The sequence below is a fragment of the Oreochromis niloticus genome, linkage group LG14 (genome assembly GCF_001858045.2).
Source record: "Oreochromis niloticus isolate F11D_XX linkage group LG14, O_niloticus_UMD_NMBU, whole genome shotgun sequence".
Lineage (NCBI taxonomy): Eukaryota > Metazoa > Chordata > Actinopteri > Cichliformes > Cichlidae > Oreochromis > Oreochromis niloticus.
This window is the reverse complement of record NC_031979.2, coordinates 36,562,420-36,582,685: the sequence shown is the minus strand read 5'-3', so window position 1 is coordinate 36,582,685 and position 20,266 is coordinate 36,562,420. Positions and strand designations below refer to the sequence as shown.

Here is a 20,266-nt window from a genome sequence, read left to right as displayed (position 1 = left end):
ATAATGTTCACAACTGGGCTTGTGAATAATGAAAGTGAATAACTGATGTGGGGGTTTTTAGTAGCTTTTGGTTGGGCGGAAATAGCATTGTATGGTTAGAATGAGGATGTAGTTACGCCGGCACATATTTTTCTATCCATTCTTTTGCTGAATGCTAGACAAGTTCAGTACGACACTTTTTGAGTAACCTCACAAACTAATGAGAACTAAAGAGCACAAAAGATTGCCTTTCCTTCTGTTCTTAGGTCAATTAACTTTGCCGTTTTCGGTTCCTTTAATTTTCGCTTTATGGTTTTATGGGCTTCTCGTCTTTATCAGAAACTGAGAGATAAAGCCGCTGGTGGCAGTTGTAGCTGCACCTGTACTTATAGAAAGTGCACGGGCATTTGTAGACTTTTTAAAAGTACTTTGTTTTTATACAGCGCTTAAAAAAATGATTAGAGCACCATTCAAAGAAAATCTTTGCCACAGCTACCCTACATTAACACTTATAGTAATTGCCTACCATTACTGTTAACTGTGTTTGTATGCATATAAACCTAGCCTGAGAGTTTGCCCCCTTATTATAGTAGGTTAAAGCATTCTCTGCTCTGTCTTTAAGCTAGAGCTGTGTGATACACCAAAACGAAGTAATAATGTGACATATGCACACATATAGTGACATATATACACAGCACAATGGAAGATATTAGGAGCCTTCGGTCTATGGTTGAAATTACTGTAGCATGACACAGCTGCTTCACTCTCAAAATAAAACTAGTGTTTTATTTATCATAAGTTTCAGTTCTGAAGTTCAGCTAAATGTGGACCAGAACAAGGATTAAAACATGAATTAAACTTGGAGGTGCTGGTATAGCTCACTGAGATGAGCAGGAGACCCACATTCTGAAAGAAGATATTTTTTTTTGTTCCTCTGCTCAGGTCATACAGCAGAAGAGTTAGACAGACAGTTAGAGCAAAAGTATTAAAGAAGCAGTTGCTCAAGGACAAGATACAAATTGTTCACTCTCTTTTGCTTGTCCAGATTTCACGACCTGGACCAAAACGAATTTGAGCTAAAATGAAAAATGATGGGCCAAAATCATCAGAGGCCTTGTGTTCTGAAAATTAGACAGTTGATGTACATCACTTGTGTCATCATCATCATCTATCTACTGTTTTGGACCTACAGGTGAGTGAAATTACCTGAAATTACAGGACCCAACAGGAACTATAGCAGTATGCTGTTCTTACTGTATCATTTTGTGTTGTTTTGTAAAAACAGTTAACAGCAGAAATTAAAAAGCAAAGTCACCTAAATGTGTAGCTGCACACAAAACATTAAAACCCTGTGAAGTTTAAAGTACTTACCTGTTTTTGATTTGACTGGTTTCTACTGTCAAGAGCCCGAGATGATGGTGGATACAAAGTTTAGGACTCAAAAACGGACTATGAATCTGGTGCCTAGGGCCCATTCTTGTGCTGCCATTATCAAAACTTCTGTGCTGGGATTTAAGGAAGCTTTTTGTAGCCACTGATGACACTTTCTGATGTCAGCAAACTTTTCTTTCTGTCAGTGGCATGTCTCATGCAAGGGCTTGATAACCCATGATTGTTTCTCTTCCTGTTTCTCAGTGATGTTTATTATTACTGATTCTCACACACACACACACACACACACACACACATATATGTATATATGTATATATGTATGTGTATGTGTGTATCTCTGTAGGACTGACAAAACGTTCGCCCACTGGATCCTGTACTACAGAGGAGTCTCAAGTTCACCAATCTTAGATCAACTAAATGTGACTCAGAAGAGTAGTCAAGGACATGTTGGTAAGCTAAATTTTACTGAATACTGCTCAATGTTAAACTTGTTAGTTCATTTTCATTGTTATTTCAAATGGGGTTTACTGTTTCAATTTTGAAATGCCGCCAAGATTTTTTGCAGCCATGGTCAGCTGAGGGGAGGGAAAAAAGACAAAAGATCCAACAGCCAGGGATCAATAATAAATATTGGTGTACTGCAAAATGGTTTATAAACACACAGATCATGAAAACTGGTGAGTGAAGAAGTGCCTAGTGCATCATGGGAAACCCTAACAGCCTAGGCCTACTGTAGCATGATTAAGGGAAGAGGATCTAGCCCTTCTCCTACCTGAATGAGCAATTAAAGGCAATTCTCTTCTTCCCATTGTGGTTCACCATGTGATGTGGGATGAACCAGGACTCCACAGCTTTGTTCAGTTCTTCTTCAGACACTTTAACTGCATAACTATGCAGCTGCTCTTTGAGGGTCCCGCATCAGAAGGCGCTCTGTGTTGAGAAGATTGGTTAAAAATGCTTCTTTCGATGCCTGAAGCTCTGGCATGTTCTCCACACTAAGCAGGGGAGTTGCGTAGCGCACCATAGCGGTGTCACCACATGCAGTGTTAGGGGCTTCCATGAGATCCGCAATCTTCTGAGAGCTAGCTGGTGAGGTTGCCCATAGTGCTCTGTAACCCTCGCCATTGTATCAGTATAGGGTTGTGAGGAATTAGTGTATGAATCTGCAATAAGAAGCGTTTCCTCATATTGCAGATAATCTACTAAAATCTCGTAGTTGAAGCGCTCTGTAGCATCTTCAGGTAGCAAATTTTCCAGGGGACCTGAAGTCTGGCAAACTCTCTGGGGTCCCCTTTAGTGAATGCCAGGAGTGTGTGGGGTTTGGCCCACAGTACACAGTCTCATGGTGATGGGAGTGTAGAGGTCTGCTGGGCAGTGATTCACTGTGTTGTGAGAGGTAAGGGGCACAGTACTCTGGAATTTGTACTGGGAAGCAATATAAGGGGGCTGTCATTGGTCTGGTGTCAATCCTTTGCCTTTCAGCAAGGTTGTGAGCTCTGCCACTGATCCCTGCCAAGGGGGCAGCTGCCAGTCATTATCTCCTCCATAAGTCAGAGCGGGTTCACTATTTTGCATAAGTGTGGGGAATGATAGAGGTCAATGCACACTGTCATATTGCTTTGGAGGTTCCTGCTGTCTCAGATGTCGCTGATGAATAGGTGTTTGACCACAGGCACACTGTTGTTTCATTAAGTGGAGTGTGAGCATCAAACCTTCTGTGCATATCCATCACCTGTCACTGCAACCTACTATTATCCTCCATCGATTGATGGAGTACCTATTGGGAGACAGGCTGAGGTGAATATTTAGCTCCCGCTTCTTGTGGTGCATTCCAGTCTGCAACCCTGAGTGAAGGAGTGAGAGGAGTCATCCTGGACGTCTCCTGGGCTCTTACGCTGATCTCTTAAACATTTCCAGGCAATCCCACAGTAACTATGCTAATCTGACTCGAAGGACTAATGTTATTGTTGATTTAAGGTGTAGTGCTGCCAATTCATCAGAAAATGTGGCCACCAGGGGACATCAGGTAGAATGCAGATCCTTTATTGAATTAAGTGCAAATAACAATTTAGTTCTTGTTTCTCACTAGAAGGGTGTGGTTGGTTGTCTGTACGCATACATTCTTTACAAAGCAAGAAAAACACACTGCCAGCTCTGCGTATTAACTTTACCCCCCAGTCCTTTCACTCCAGTCCCTTTCCACACCCCTTTCACACCAACTACCAGCAGTCTCCTGATGTGTTTTGTGTTTTGATTGGCTGTCGCTTAACAGCCACTTTAGGCTATCGGAGAAGGCCGTCCTTCGTCACAGTGGTAGTATGAGGTGTGTGATGAGAAGTGTGTGATGAGAAGGATTTTAAATTTGATTCTGGATTTAACAGCTATTTACATTCTCATCACTGGCTCCAAGTGATGAGAATGTAAATAGAATTGGTCCTGGTGCAAAATCCTGTGGAACTCCATAATTAACCTTAGGGTATGAAGAAGACTCCCCATTTACATGTACAAATTGGAGTCTGTTAAATAGATATATTCCAATCACTGCAGCATGCTCTAATTTCTCCAATCAAATATTATGACCGTGACCCTGAAAAGGATAAGCCAAAGAGGATGGATGGAGTATTAAGGCCAGTCTGTGAAAATATTGTCTGACATTAAACCGGTCCGTGACACAAAAAAGGTTGGGGACCGATGGTCTACATGACCTTTACTGAGGTCTAGTAGGACACTGAGAGCAATCTACTCTCAGGAGCCATAAGAAAATTATTTGTAACTTTCACTAGTGGTAGTTTATGTACTATGATTAATTCTGAGTTGTATCAACATGAATTCTGAAACATATAAACATTTTGTAACTACTCATTCAAGACTTTTTTAAATGAAAGGAAGCATGCAGATTGTTGAGACTGCTTCACTCGTCTGCCTTCACTCGCATATGAACTTGAGTAATATCCCATTCTTAATCCCTGGGCTTTAATATGATATCCCCCAACACTTTGCAGTTATAACAGCATCAACACTTCTGGAAAGCTTTTCCACAAAGCTTATGAGTTTATTGGCATTTTTGACCATTCTTCCAGAATCACATTTGTGAGGTCAGGGACTAATGTTGGACGAGAAGGCCTGGCTCGAACTAATCCCAAAGATGTTCTATTGGGTTGAGGTCTGACCTGTCAAGTTCTTCCACACCAATCTCAGACCTATCCAGTGGATTGCCAGACTAAGAAATGTGATAATAAAAGCATCAAACATTTTGCATTACACTTGGTGATGTAAGGCTTGGACGCTGTTGCTTGGTTATGGAAACCCATTCCATGAAGATCTCTACGCACTTTCTTTGAGCTAATCTGAAGACCACATGAAGTTTGGAGGTCTGTAGTGACTGACTCTGAAGAAAGTTTGTGACATCTGCATACTATGCACTTCAGCATCCTCTAATCCCACTAGGTGATTTTATATGGCCCACAACGTGACTGTGTTGCTCTTGTTCCCCCGTTGTTTTAAACCACTAACTGACTGTGGAATATTTAGTAGTGAGGAAATTTCATGATTGCACTAGTGGCATTTTATCGCACCACCACACTGGAAGTCACTGAGCTCCTGAGAGCAACCCATTCCTTCACAATTGTTTGCAGAAGCAGTCTGCATGCATAGGTGCTAGATTTTATACACCTGTGGACAACAAAGTGATTGGAATTCAATTATTTGGATGGGTGAATGAATACTTTTGTTAATATCGTGTATTTTGGTAAAATTCTTATGAAAACAACTTTCTCTAATGGTTAAATTCTTTGTGATTAAATTCACAAAGTCATTACAATTTAAAGTTAAAGAAATTATTTCTTCAAAAGAGCTCTGGCTTTTGGTCAGCCTGGTTACAGCGCTGAAAAGAAACCTGGGGTTAATCTTGGTTTCCTCAGTCAGTGATAAATAGTAAAAATGTCCCAGCCTTATGGAGGGTTCTTGATGATGTTGCATCTGTGAAGGTTAAAACTATCTCTGGAAAACAAAAAGGATTCTGAAGAAGTGTAACAATAGTTAGAATTTAAAAGAGAACCTGTAGGAATGCTGACAATAAACGGAGAAAAGGAAGCTTCAGAGTAATTAATATTTTCTAAAACAGCAAGAAAAATGTTAAGATGTTTTTTGGAATGGCAAAAATAAATTGGTGAAATTAGGTTTGGTCAGCTACTTCTTCTTTTCTGTTCTTGTAATACAGTATCTGCATTTATTAACTGAAACCACATTGCATCAAACAAATTTTCACTACTGGTCACACTGGGATTATATAAAGAGCCAGATATTTATGATTTATTGAAATATTATCATAAAAGTAATAATAATCATAAAAGTATGGCCGATTCCTTTGTTTAAAAACATATAAATGCATTGTCTTTTAAAAAACTGGTGCACATGAAGGTCTCACATATTTAAGAAAAATGATTTGCCAGCTCTTACACAAGTTTTTTTTTAATACGTACATGTATATTAATTTGTTATTTAACTTTTATTTGATAAGGTTGATGTTTTTATACAGTAATTTAAATACAGAGCATGACACTGGTGTGCAGCAGAGCGAGATTATAGCTACTTCAAATTTCCAACAGTCCCTCATTCAGGTTTCAGATCCACAGTACACGAATAAAATAAATATAATAAAACTATTGTGATAAAGGCTACAGTAAATACAGATTAGCTGGAGTGGAATACAGAACTTAAATGAAATACACATAAGACTACATAAATTATCATAATCATTACCATGATTACCAAAAGTTATAGATTTATAGTGTAATTATAATTAAGTGTCTTTAGCTTTGCTTTGAGCTGGTCTGACATTTACTGTGAAATATTTAACATCTGTAATTTAAGTTGTTAGGGTGATCATTATGGAGAATGCCAAATGTTTGGTTTCACATTCACACTCCCATGATGCATTGCGTGTTTATTCTTCACTCACCTTTTTAGTCACTATGTTTATAAACCACTCTGCATTTATTCATTGCTTATTACTAATCCCTGGCTCTCTTCCTTAGTGTGTCTTTTGTCCTGTCTACCTCCCATCACCCCCAACTGGTCTGTCCTGATGTAGTGATTTAGCACTAGATAAATAAAACTGAATTAAATATCTACAGCTTTGCAACTGCCAAGCAGAATGGAGCATCAGAGACAACAATCCACCCAGAGCATTATGAAGGTTAAAGGCACAAAGACACTGCTGGTATCGGCTTATCTGGAACACCGCACAGACGAAAAACAGGTCAGTAAAGAGATAAAGGTTGTAGTGTTGCATTATTAAAACCTCTATATTGGTCCCAATAATACATGTCTGTTTGGTCACTAAACATTCTGACAATGCCAGACAAGGATTTGACAAGAAATTGAAAATAAAGACAGTGTTATGGTCTAAGTAATATTTTTTAAATAAATTAATTTTGAGTGGCAAATATAAATGGAATTTTCTTGTAGACATTATACAAATACATATTAAGGAGAATTTTATTGTAACTTCTTTTTGAGACACAGAGGGGAGCATAGGAAGCAAAAGAAGGGGAAAAATATGAAGTTATGCTATAATACAACAGGACATAGGCAATGAAGTGAGCAGCTTTGGAAAGGCAGAATTAATCATAGGTAGGATCACTGTGTTAACTTCAGAGGAGGGTAAGCCACTGATGAAATCTAGTGAAATGAGGGAACAGGGTTTGTTTGAAATGGGTTTTAACTGATGTAAACACTGGATTTCTGTGCAAGTGGTGGGACTGGTACATCATGAACCAACACCTGGAAAACTGCCGGAGCATTAGTCAGAATTTGAAGTCTTATATTTGTGTTTATGACTAAACACTAGATTAATTGCAAACACATCAGCTAAATATCAGTATGTTAATATGAGCATGACAAATGTTTTGAGCAGTTTTTCCAGCAAGTATTAATCCTGATGAAGTTCCTTTATTCATATGCTGAAAGTGTTGCTGGAAGAGGGGAGTTATGTAGAAACCGAAAAGCTGAGGGTGCTGATGTTGAGAATGGACTTGTATGACCTCAGATTTTACTGCAGCAAATCAATAATTACGTAAACATACGATGAGAGAAATTATTATTCTCATTATTATTATTATTATTATTGAATTCGAAAGATTGCCCCTTCACAAAGAAATGAACAGTCTCTATGTTTATGGTACTTTTGTGTTAAGGGGGAGCGACAGAATATCTACCAAAAATTGAGAGAAAACACAATAAATAAAAGTGATAAATTAATTGACATGTCATTGAGCAAAATAAGTATTTGATCCCCAAATAACACATTACTTAGTACTTAGTGGAGAAAACCTTGTTAGTAAGCACAGATATTTCTTGTTTTTGGTCACAAGGTTTGCACAAATCTCAAGAAAGATTTGGCCAGTTTGGCAACTTGAAGCTTCAGCTCCCTCCACAGATTTTCTGTAGGATTGAGATCTGGAGATTAAAGCTCTTTAGCCACTTCTTTGTTGCCTTACCTTCACTGTTCTGGCTGAGGGAAGGAAGTTCCCTTCCAATTGTACGGTACATGGCACTGTCCATTGGCTCATCAATGCGGTGAAGTCATCCCGTACTTAAGAAAAACAGCCCCAGAGCATATTGTTTCTATCTCTCTGCTTGAAAGTGGGGATAATATTATTTGGCTCTAAGGAACTTGAAAAGAAAGCAACTGGACTACTAAGTTTTTTGAAGATTTTTCACCTCTCAGCCGAAAGACTTCTTTTGCTCTAAAACCAAAAGGTGTAGAGGTACAAGTACTTAAACCTTAGTTGTCGCTTAGAAGTGTCATTGACCCACTATTAATCACCTCTGTGAGACCCTGCCTCATCCTATAATGCGAAGTACTGAGGTCACCTGACGCAAGATGCGAGTGACGGTTGAGTGAATAGAATAGAATAGAATAGAATAGAATAGAACAGAATAGAATAGAACAGAATAGAATAGAATAATCCTTTAATTGTCCCACAAGGGGAAATTTGGTTGTAACAGCAGCCAAAAAGACACATATACAAACAAACAGTACACAGGACACAGAACAGAAACATACACAATTTTTCTTACATATTTACATGAAGGACAATGGTTACTATATACAGAGAGTACTGTACAGTTATTAAATTAAATATAAATAACTACAGATAAGAGGCAAACCAGGTTGTAGTGCGAATCGGTTAATTAACTTATTGCAGTTACAGCGCAGATGTAAACATCTATGATTGTTGGGAGCAGTTCTGATTGTACAGTCTGTGAACACTGTGAACACTGGCATCCTCCAAAGAGACGCCTTTATCGTTTGTTGCAGATATACAGTGTTGTGGAAGTTTTCCACTTAAATAAAGCCTGCAGATGAGTGGTGAGCTGTAGCTAACATTCTTTAATCAAAGCACACAAAGAACAGACAACCAAGCTTGATGGAGAGCCTACATGACCGTGGGACAGACGGTCAGCAGAGTCTCCCTGAGCCTAGCATGGCTCTCAGTTAAATACCTTCTCCAGGAACAAAAGGCAGTACACAGCTGTTTCACACCTTAAGGTTCACACTCCCTTGCTACCTCCCAGAGTCCTCGAAGAGACAAAAGACTCTTCCTGTGGAGTGGTCTGCTTCCCCCCAACTTCCTTCTTACAGTATGGGTGTCAGACATGTTAAAATCCAGTGGCACCAAGGCATTATACAATAAAATAATGTGATTAGTACATAAGTAAAAGAAATTCCTTTACAACAGTTGAGTCTATGAGAGGTAAAATATCTACAAAACAATTACAGAAGTTCAGACACTTTCCTTCAAAGCTCCTTAGACTACCATGACCTGGATCACTGAGAACCTACACAGATGTTGTCACGGGGTGCCGAGGCAGGCCGTGTGTGGATTAGTAATGGACCCAAGATGCAGACTGCGTAGTAGTGAGCGAGCTTTATTAACAAAAGGGTGAAGTACAACACGAACGAAATGGGGGCCAGGAACAGAACTGAAAATACTCTAAATTGGGAAAACTAAAACTTAAACAACAAAACCAGAACATGAAAGAGGGTACCTTGCAGGGAGAATGACCAGGAAGACAGAGGAAAATAAACAGAGTGACGAAGGGAAATAACACAGCGTGACGAAGGGAAATAACACAGACGAACCAGCAACGAGGACAGGTGAACACACACTATAAATACACACTCCAGTAATCAGGGGATGGGAAACAGGAGGGAAACACACCTGGGAGACATAACAGCTGACGAGGCAGGGGAAACGTAAACAGAACACACTGACATAAGACAGAGACCTTCAATGTAAAACAGGAAACACATACAAGGACACAGAATAAGAAATGCAGACTAGACACAGGAAATACACGGGCAGAAAAGAATAAACACTAAACTGATGAAGAACAGAACCAAAATCACAATAATAGAAAACATAAAACGCTGGGTCAAAAGGACCCAGGATCATGACAGATGTATTATATGGCTCATATTAGGATTTCTCTTCCTGCAAACATGTTAGGTCTATGTCAAATCATCTAAACACAGTACTTTCTCCCACGTTTTGGTTGAATCTAAATGTATAGTTTGCCACTGAACATTTCCTTAGGGCAAAATTAAGACGAACCTGCTGGTCATGTCAAATTATTGTGCCATAGAGACCCAAGAGCAGTTGAGCTTTTGCCCTTATGGAAAAAAGGAGTTTGGGTTTGAGGAGAAGCTAAATGTTGAAAAATGTAAAGAGTTAGTGGGAAAAATAGAGGATAAAGCAGGCAAAGTAAGCACCAGTTAGAGTAATTTAGACATACACATGCAGTTGCTTGGTTGAAAGAAGCTGCAGCACCCCTGTTAACAACGGAGGAACACACAGCTCCTCCCCCATTGCATTTATTTCTTTCACGACAATCTCTATTGCTAGCAGTAAGCTGCTGCAGATCACGCGAAAACTACCCCTCAGTGTACATTACTTAATAATACAACTCTGGTTGATATTCTGTCTCTCTCCATTAAAATACTACTACCACAAAAATTAGATGCTCCTCATTTTTCTGTAAGTGTTGCAAATATCTTTAGCATTTCAGGATACTCTTGTAGACTTTAACTGCTGATTTTTTGATCATCGTGCTTGTCCTGTAATTTCTTGTATATTAAACCTTCCATTAACATCGTGCTCCTTCTTGCCTCTTTCTTGTGCCAGGTTTGTGTCATTGCAGTGGTGCTGCGGAGTGAGAACGTGGCCTATCGCTGTCTCTTTCGTTGCCAGGACAAGCAGCTCCTCTCTAATGGTGTGGCCAACATCCACAGGGATCACTTCGGTTTTGCCTATGGGACAGCAGACATCATGTGCCCCCTCCCCTCAGGCTGTGAGACACCATCTTCTATTGCCGTGACCTCCGCTGATACCAGCTCTACAAGTACAGTACATGGCAGAATTTTAACCTTGCTATGGGGCATGGTAACAGCAATGCCAGTCTGTGTGTCAATTGGGCGTTTGCTTTGAGTTGAAATATCTCAGCAAATAGTCTAAGGAGCTTGGAAAGAAAAGTGTCTGGACTTCTTTGAGTTTCTTGAAGACGTTTCACCTCTCATCCGAGGAGCTTCTTCAGTTCTAAGGGTCAATGGTGGGGAGTCCCAGATTTAAACCCAGTGGGAGTTTCCCCCCAAAGAGGGACAAAAGGACCCCCTGATGATCCTCTACCTAATCACATGAGTCAAGGTGTGAAAGCGGGTGTGGGTCCCAATCAGCCAGGGTTTCGGGTGAGCTCATTGTGAAACCTGGCCCCACCCTATCATGTGATTTCCTGAGGTCAGATGGCCCAGGATGTGAGTGGGCGTTAAACTCTGTTAAAATCTCCCAATTCTTTTAATCTTTGGGCTGAAGGAAGGACAATACTCGGTGTATAAATGCTCAATCAACAATTATTTATTCCATACAATTCAACACTTTATGAGCATAAACCATCATGATGGGGAGACCTGCATGCAGAGGGTCACAGCAAATCTCAAAATGGTGACGGGTTACTCAGCTTCTTATAGCCCCTAGTGGCCCCCACCTAGTCGTAAAAGCCTAAACATTCACATTCTTTCTCTCTTACGGCGCCTAAGTTATGACCTCGGCTCCTTGTTTTTCTGCTCTCTGTAAAGGTGGGGGTATGGAATGTGGTCTGTCTCTTCTATTATCGGCACAAGGCCTTCTGCACCCAACATTCTCTTCATGATTCAGCAGTATGAAATGTCAAGAAACAGTGTAACACATTCAACAGTGTCGAGTAATACAGGTCAATCCAATAGATCTAATGATTTTCACACTCTTTTAAGTCAGAAGTATAATGCAAACTAAAACTACATACTGATCACACACTCTATATTAAGGGGTATAATATGCTCTACAGCAGTATATTAATTCAACTACTTTGATTACAGATATAAGGTAACATATGATAACAGAATAATCTCACAATTCCCCCTTTTGATCTCTTAAAAAAGAGATCACTTATAACATACACTCCATCATTGCAAGGTCCAGTTCTTCTTGGTCCTGAGGCCCTCTGTCCCCCTTTATGGGTGGACCATGTGTAGAATGACCTCTGTGTTTGCACAGTTCAAATGCAAGAAAAACTATGATTACAACAACCAAGTACAGATGACACTCCCATCACTCTCCAGTTCTCCCACAGCTTTATTTTGGTGCTCCAGTTTCCCACCCCCATTTTGGTGCCACCTTATACCTTTCAAATGTACTCAGACTAGAACCTCTGTCTAAGGGACTTTTAACCTTTATTTTATTGCTGCAGCTACCAGTATCTTCCAGTTGGGTGATTCTCAGCTTCTTTCTTCGACCTCTGGGGTTAGACCACCCTTTAGTCGTTGCACAGATCAGGGGATTATTCTGCCCCGATTCCAAACAAAGATCTGTGTATCTGTGAAAACCAAAACACCTCTCTCCCTAGCCTTGATACTCTAATGTTGTTATCCATTGTCCTTCCGGTGATGCAAATTTGGTTTAAAATATCATGTTCAGGACTCTCTGACCAAGGAACTTATTCTAATCATAATCTATGTGTGTGTAAGAGAAATCAAAAATTAATGAACCATTTCTAAGTCTAACATATCATAAGTTTAAGTTTTACCATACCTAAATTATTAAACACACAAATAAAGTCATAAAGTGTTCATAAAACCATTGTTCGCTTTTCAGACTCAACTTCCCCCTTTTTGACACACTCCCATGTGTCGATCCATCGGAGCTAGAAAATTAAAAGAGAAGGTTAGTGACATCATATCTCAGAACTCAAAATTAGCATTAGCAACCAACGGGTTAAATCTGCAGTTCCACACTCTCATGTGAAGCTACCGTCTCCTCCTCCGGTCTCTCTTATACTCCTGCTCCTGCAAAAACAAAACAAAACAAAGCGAAGCATCCACCCTTCTCTTGCCGGCTGGGTGAATTGTTTGTTGGCATTTACTAATCCTAAAGTTGGTGCAGTCATTGTCTCAGTATTAAGTCAGTCAAAACTTTTAGTCCGTCCATCACAGTCCAGTCACATGCATTCATTCACACACATTCATACCGAATATTGCTGATATTAGAGTCTCACGCGCAACCTATTCGAGCATCCATCACCAGCAAGATGACATCATCATTTTAAAAGGAAAACAATTCCTTGGGTTTTTTTTGGAGTGGATTGACTCGCTGCAATCCTGTTAGACTCAGGACTTACCACGCAATCAGTGTCCCATATAAGTGAATTTCTCCCAAGCCAATTACAATCATGGAGAAGCACACTCTGCGACTGTTTACAGTAATAATATTTTATAGCGCTTTAAATTTCAATCTTTCAGGCCTGGTTTAAAGAGCTGATTGTTAAATCGTGAACTCACAAAATATCACCACCAGTGGATCACACCTCTCCGATTTTCTTATCTCAGTGCACTGTAACAAAAACGAAAACAGACGTAACCAACATAATACTAAAAATAACACATACTAGGGCCCGTTGCAGACATGTCCAAGCATAAAACCATCCCTCTCTCGCTTAGAGAAAGAACACAAGCCAAAGCTCACTGATAAAATCAAGCTAGCACTAAGCAAAACCCAAAAGTCAACCAGAAATTCACAGGAAAGTTTTGCTTCCTGCCGGGACAATATTGTGAAGGAATGAGAACCTCAGGTACCGTAGCACCTTTGTTCCTCCTTAAATTAAATGTCAATCACAGAAAATGCGGTACTCCGACCTAAAACTTACACTATTAGTTCATCATTTTCACTCTGTGCCACTGCTCCTCATCAGGGCTGTGTGAAGCACAGCAAAGGATTCAGTCAAGGCCTTGAGCCATAAACAGACATCACGCACAGACATTGTTTTCATAACCAAACCGTTTCAGACCTTACCCCTAAAATCTACATAAATGTCCTCTGGGTGACATAAAACACATTTTAAGTAATCAATGGTAATCAATGGCTCCTCATAAAAATTATGTATTGGATATTTGTGTGCAGCATTTTGCATATCAGCATAAGCATTTGTTAGCAAAGCATTCTTCATTGCATCAGCATGTGTGTGTGCATCACTCTTCACTGCACAAGCGTGTGCATGTGTATGTGTGTGGATCACTTCTCAGTGAATCAGCGTTTCAATGTGTGTGTGTGTGTGTGTGTGTGTGTGTGTGTGTGTGTGTGTTCATCACCTTCCTGTTCTGGTGTTCTGGGTAAACCACGGCCTGAAGCGTGCCCTGGGGTCCTGCCCTCCTCCTTTTCAGTCTGTTTGCGACCATTGCTGCTGCTGCTGCTCAAAGTTCTGTCCATCCTGGTTCTGACTCCAATTGGGGCAGTCCTTTCTCTAATGTCCATGCTCACCGTAGGTGAAACCTGCATCTTCTTCTGTGTTTTTGTCCATTCTGAGGTGCCTTTTGACCTCAGTTGGTCCTTCAATCTCGGTCACGCCTTTTCTCTGCTGCCCGATCATGCATGTTGGTCCATCGCTGTCCTGTACAGTGTTAATGCAGAGTTGTTAAGGTCAGCATTCCTTTGCTCGGCCTCACTTTTCATTCGGGCTTGGCGAGCGTCTCGTCACAGCTCTGTCAGCTGACGCAGTCTGGGAATTTTCCCCCGTGTAGTGAAACGAGCCTTAGGTTTAGTGCTCTCCACCTCTGCTGCATGAGATCGCATTCCTGCAGCACTGTTGACATTTTCAGGTTGTTGTTGTGGGTCCAGCTGTTGCAGCATTTGGTCAGGGTCACGTAGAGGGGAGAGCAGGAGTCCAGGTCAGCCTCGGCTTTCAGGGCCGGCAAAGCAGCCTGTAATTAATAAACATAAAGAGAAAAAACAAAAAACAAAACAAACCAAAAACAAACAAAAGTGTACGAACAGGAAAATGATGTTGTTTTGGCTGTGTTACAAAGAGAGGGGAGAAACACCGGGCCAGGCCCTGTGTCAGCCTTCTCTCCCCCTTTTTTTTTTTTTTTTTTGTCTCACGATATAATCAACTCATAACCCACCAAGTTGACAGGACAACATGCACATGTTCAAATTCTTAAGATCATGTTTAAACTCACAAAAGAGAAATTTTCTTTCCGTCAGTAATCACTTGTGTTGTTCAATCAGCAGAAAACATCTCATAATTTGACTCTTAACCACTAAATTTGTTGTTTCATCACTGGTTGGTCATACCAGTCTCTTTATTTTCTTTTTTCTTTGAAGCTAAATTGTTGTCCTGCAACCCAGAGGGTTTATTTGTTAGTAATGGATAAACTTCATCATTAAAAAAACAAAAAAAAACCAGGTGTATGTTAATTTTTGCTGCTTTAACCTTGCTGGAAAATCTTCACATGTTCATGAGTGTAAGCTGTTTTTTTCATTGCATGTGTGTGCATTTGTAGGCAGGTTAATTTTAACTTTTTCTCAAACTAGGCGTTACCTTAAAAGGAGCCTTTCTCTCACACTTCTCTGCCTGTGTTTGTTTTTGTTTCACCTTTTGTTGTGATGCTCCGGACGCCTTCCCAACCTCCACAAGTCTGTTGGCCCCAAATTTCAACCCAATTTTGTGTACTCTTACAGATTTAGTTTCTCCTCTAATTCTCTCCTCGCTGCTGTCTTTTCCACAGCGGTGTCCACACGGTGTGGTTCCCATTACTATCATTTTGCTTCGGCCGCTGTGCTTGTGGGGGCAGTTGGTCCAGGTCCATAACTTCCTGTATTAACACACTAAGAGATTTATTTAATATCATTGTCATCATTGTTAAACAGATAAGCAGGAAACACGCCCACCTTGACAGCGCAAACTGCACGCCAGTCTCCCAACACATTCCTCTCTCTGCTTCTCAATAATTCTCCACTACGCACCTCTTACTCTCTCTCTCTCCTTTTTTTATTATTTTTTATTACACCACAGAGTAATACACCCAATTATGCCCGTCTATCTCTATGTGGCTCCAAATTCCCTCTTTATTTAATTTCACACTCGTCAGGAGACAGGCACACAACAATTTCAACCACTGAATCGAGGAATTCAACCTTTTTCTTTTACTAATATAGAACTCAACCTTAGATGTCAAAGCATTTTCTTGTTCTATTCCAGAATAAATGTAAACCCGTGATTACACGGCCGTTCCAGTGTTATTCTGTAGCTATGCGGGAGTCCTCAGTTCCCAAGTCGCCACCTCGGCACCCAGACGACGCTGGACCGGCCTGTGCGTCCACAGACAGGGGGGTTGCCACACCTTGAACAAACTTAATTTCCACAGGTACACTAGGCGTCAACCTTTGATCTTAAAGCATTTTCTTCGCACTAATGTCCTCCTATTCACACATCAACCGTCACTGTCACTGTGTTCATGCTTCACACACAGAAACACACACACCGCGCGTTTCACCAGCAGTAAGACACACAGAAAGCGCCTTTCACCAGCGGAAGCTTGCACAGAAACCTCTGAGCTCAACTGTTAGAACTATTCCGAAGCACAACCGCACCATACATCAGGTACCCCTTTCACTGCGCTTATGGGTGCCACAACGGGGCAAAATCGCATCGTAAAACAGAAGTGATGCACACGTCCCCGAGGCTCAAAACTGCACCATAAACCAGCGTCTGCTTTACATTTATTTCATACTAAGTAAAAATTTTACTTGTTAACTTTATGACCGCATCCCTCGAGGCACAACCGCACCATAAACCACCGTCAAGCCTCTATTCAATGTGCTGAAACCAGCTACCACTCATACTGCACTTGTGGCCGCATCACCAGAACACGGCCGCATCATAAACCAAAACCTACGGAACGCGTTACTGGCGCTCAACCGCACCACAAGCCAGTATCTGCTTTACCTTAATTCTATACTAATTTTATGGCCGCATCAACGAGGGCTCAACCGACACCATAAACCAACTTCAAAACCTCTATTCAATGTACTGGACTTATGGCCGCATCTCCAAAAGAGATTCTAATGTATTATTGCTACAGAAGCCAGTCTTAGACAAAGTTAAATGTGGAAGGTAAAGTGGGCTGCAACTAAGCTCAACGTAGTGTATTATTAGTATCTTGGTAGAAGCAGTTTATCTGACACACTGGAATTCAGCCTCAACTTATGTTGTTAGTATCTTGCGCCAAAAACCAGACACCGACAAATTTAATGTGAGAATACGTGTAACTCAGCGAACAGATTAATTTGGAAAGCCCAATATGCACATTTGGTATTTATAATACAACAGGCTGTGCTTACCTTTCTGTTTAGGCCGGCCCTCTGTTCGCCTCGCCCCACGATCTCACCACAGGCCAAATCTGCACCTCCTCAGCACACCAAAGATCCGGGTCACCAGGCACCAAGTTGTTAAAATCTCCCAATTCTTTTAATCTTTGGGCTGAAGGAAGGACAATACTCGGTGTATAAATGCTCAATCAACAATTATTTATTCCATACAATTCAACACTTTATGAGCATAAGAACCATCATGATGGGGAGACCTGCCTGCAGAGGGTCACAGCAAATCTCAAAATGGTGACGGGTTACTCAGCTTCTTATAGCCTCTAGTGGCCCCCACCTAGTCGTAAAAGCCTAAACATTCACATTCTTTCTCTCTTACGGCGCCTAAGTTATGACCTCGGCTCCTTGTTTTTCTGCTCTCTGTAAAGGTGGGGGTATGGAATGTGGTCGTCTCTTCTATTATCGGCACAAGGTCTTCTGCACCCAACATTCTCTTCATGGTTCAGCAGTATGAAATGTCAAGAAACAGTGTAACACATTCAACAGTGTCGAGTAATACAGGTCAATCCAATAGATCTAATGATTTTCACACTCTTTTAAATCAGAAGTATAATGCAAACTAAAACTACATACTGATCACACACTCTATATTATGGGGTATAATATGATCTACAGCAGTATATTAATTCAACTACTTTGATTACAGATATAAGGTAACATATGATAACAGAATATTCTCACAACTCAAAGAAGTCCAGACGCTTTTCTTTCCAAGCTCCTTAGACTACAATGACCTGGATGACTGAGAACCTTCACAGACATTACTAATTGAGTTCAGTTACAAAAATAAGATGGTAAAAGTGTATGTTTGTGTGGTCTCTTAAGATGATCCCAACCAAGAGTTTTTAGAGGTGAAGAACCAGCAGGAGAAGACAGAATCTTTTCCTTACGACTTCACCGTCTGCATCTCCACCATGTTTGATTTTACCAACGTGTTGCAGGTACAGTAACATTTGCTTTCTTGCTTTCAGAAGACAGATATTTGAAACTCGTTCTCTAAAGTATGCAGACTAAGACAGGAAGAAATAAAACCAGAAAATTTATATTTTTCCCAGTATTCCTTACAGAAACAAGACTTTTTTGCCTGCTTTGCATATTAATACTTACAGTTTTCTGAAGCTTGTGGGCCATAAACAACCAGAGGAGTCTGTTCCTTGACTTTCTCCCAAAGTCAAGGACCAACAGACTTAAAAACTCCTTTGTCCCACACGCCATCAAACTGTTTAACTCCTCGCTGGAGGGGAGATGGAGGGGAAACAGGGGGACAAAGGAGGGCGGGAACAACTAATCTGTAGTGCCTTTTTCACTGTGCAATATTTCTCTATTTTTTCTTTTCTTTTTTTTCTTTTTAAAAAAAATGTCCAACGGTGCAATAGACTCGCAATAGTTGAAATGTGCAATTCCCTGGTATTCTTATTCCTATTTATTCTTATTTATCTCTGTTGTATACTCTGTATTTATATGTGTCTCTGTATTTATATATGTGTATATATGGTATATTTCTGCTTACTTTCTGCAACTTCTGTCGGTGCTGTGCTACTGAAAACAGAATTTCCCAGAGGAACCCACCCAAGGGATAAATAAAGTTTCATCTAATCTAATCTAAATTTAATCTAAATATCTGTGTTGGATTGTAGCTGGTACAGAGTTTTGAGATGCTGCAGTTACTGGGAGTGAACAGAGTGGTTGTCTATAAGACCAGCTGCAGTCCTGAAACACAACGAATACTGGACTACTACACACACAAAGGTGAAGTATGGTATAATTTTATGTTTGAGTGTGTCTTTCCTTATGACCTCATGCAAGTGAGTCTAGACAAGAAAAAGTTATTATCCTGTGTCTTTTGAATTTGCTATGTAGTACAGAGACCAGGTCACACGGAGCTATTTTGTGGCTTCAGTATTAAGACTTCATGAGTTCTCACAGGAAATCTTCAATGGTAAATGCTTATAAACTGAATTTATATTTGTGTGTAATGTGTTTCTCTGAACGTTTTGAAAGAAATCGGCACTTATTAAGACTGAGCAAAACCAAGTACTTAAAAGAACTGATACTTCTCTGTGGATTTATGTACAACAGAGCCTTTCACTTAGGCCTGCAGTTCAGTTCTAATAATGAAAACCTTTATGAAAAATAGCATTCATTCTTCGATTATGTTCCAGTCCATTTTTAAGTGAAGCCAAAAGATCAGAAATTGTTTTAATAAGGATGTTTTTCAGTCATGTCACTGTTGCTGCTTATGTTACTCTCTTCCTCTTAACTGAGACAAAAGAAACCAGGTCATGTTTGGTTTTCATGCGTCTGCTTCACCATAAAGATCCAGAATGTGTTTCATCGGTTCACTGATTTCAGTTTGAGGTCAGAGTTGCAGTAATTGTAATGTGCAGCTTTAATTACTGACATTCAACTGCTTCCAATGTTTTTTCTCAGGTTTAGTGGAGGTGATTCCTTGGTCTCTGTCCAGATATGTGAACGTGTCTCGTAGCTGGCTGCCTGAACATGGTCCCGGTGAACTCCACTACTTTGGTCAGATTCCTGCTCTCAATGACTGCCTTTACAGATACATGTACCAGTCCAGATATGTGGCTCTACATGATATAGATGAGCTCATACTGCCCCAGACTGTCACCAGGTATGTGTGTGTATTTTCATGCTTTATTTTGAAGATGGAAAATATGTGCAGTGACATACTAAAACATATGCTGCAAACATACATGTAAATATAAAATATAAGACATAACTAGAAAAGCTTGTATAATTTTAGTGAGGTTGAAAGTCAATATTTATCTTTTTTTAAGTAGTCTCAATGAATAATTCTTCAGGCTTCTTGAAAGATATTCCAAAGCTCTAATTTGGATGTTTTCTGCCTTTCATTCTGTTCTCTGTAAAGATGATCCCACAGTGCTTCAATGATCTTGAGGTCCAGGACTCGGGAGTCCAATTAGTGACTGGTAGCATTGTGTTTTTCTAGCTCGGTATGGTTTTACGACATTGGCCTAGTCTAGGACTTCTGGTATGATGGTCCTTGTTTTGGAAACCCCAGCGTTAGTGACTGCAGTTTGTTCTGTAGTGCTGTAGTGCTTTTGTATCTCTGGTCTGCTGTTTTTGCTCGTTATGAGTGATGTCTTAGCTGCATTAGT

General features: G+C 40.3%; 1 protein-coding gene across 2 annotated transcripts in view; it reads left to right on the top strand.

The window, feature by feature from the left end:
• si:zfos-464b6.2 (uncharacterized) overlaps positions 1 to 20,266 on the top strand; it is a 40,126-nt gene that overhangs the window by 615 nt on the left and 19,245 nt on the right. The window contains exons 2-8 of one of the 2 annotated variants that reach the window (XM_005474865.4): positions 1,025 to 1,171; positions 1,715 to 1,821; positions 6,507 to 6,631; positions 10,563 to 10,779; positions 17,952 to 18,067; positions 18,764 to 18,875; positions 19,557 to 19,758. In XM_005474865.4, coding sequence (XP_005474922.1) covers positions 1,068 to 1,171; positions 1,715 to 1,821; positions 6,507 to 6,631; positions 10,563 to 10,779; positions 17,952 to 18,067; positions 18,764 to 18,875; positions 19,557 to 19,758 — 983 coding nt within the window. In that variant the 5' untranslated portion in view covers positions 1,025 to 1,067. The remainder of the gene's footprint in view (positions 1 to 1,024; positions 1,172 to 1,714; positions 1,822 to 6,506; positions 6,632 to 10,562; positions 10,780 to 17,951; positions 18,068 to 18,763; positions 18,876 to 19,556; positions 19,759 to 20,266) is intronic. The other variant, XM_025898118.1, reaches the window with a different exon arrangement.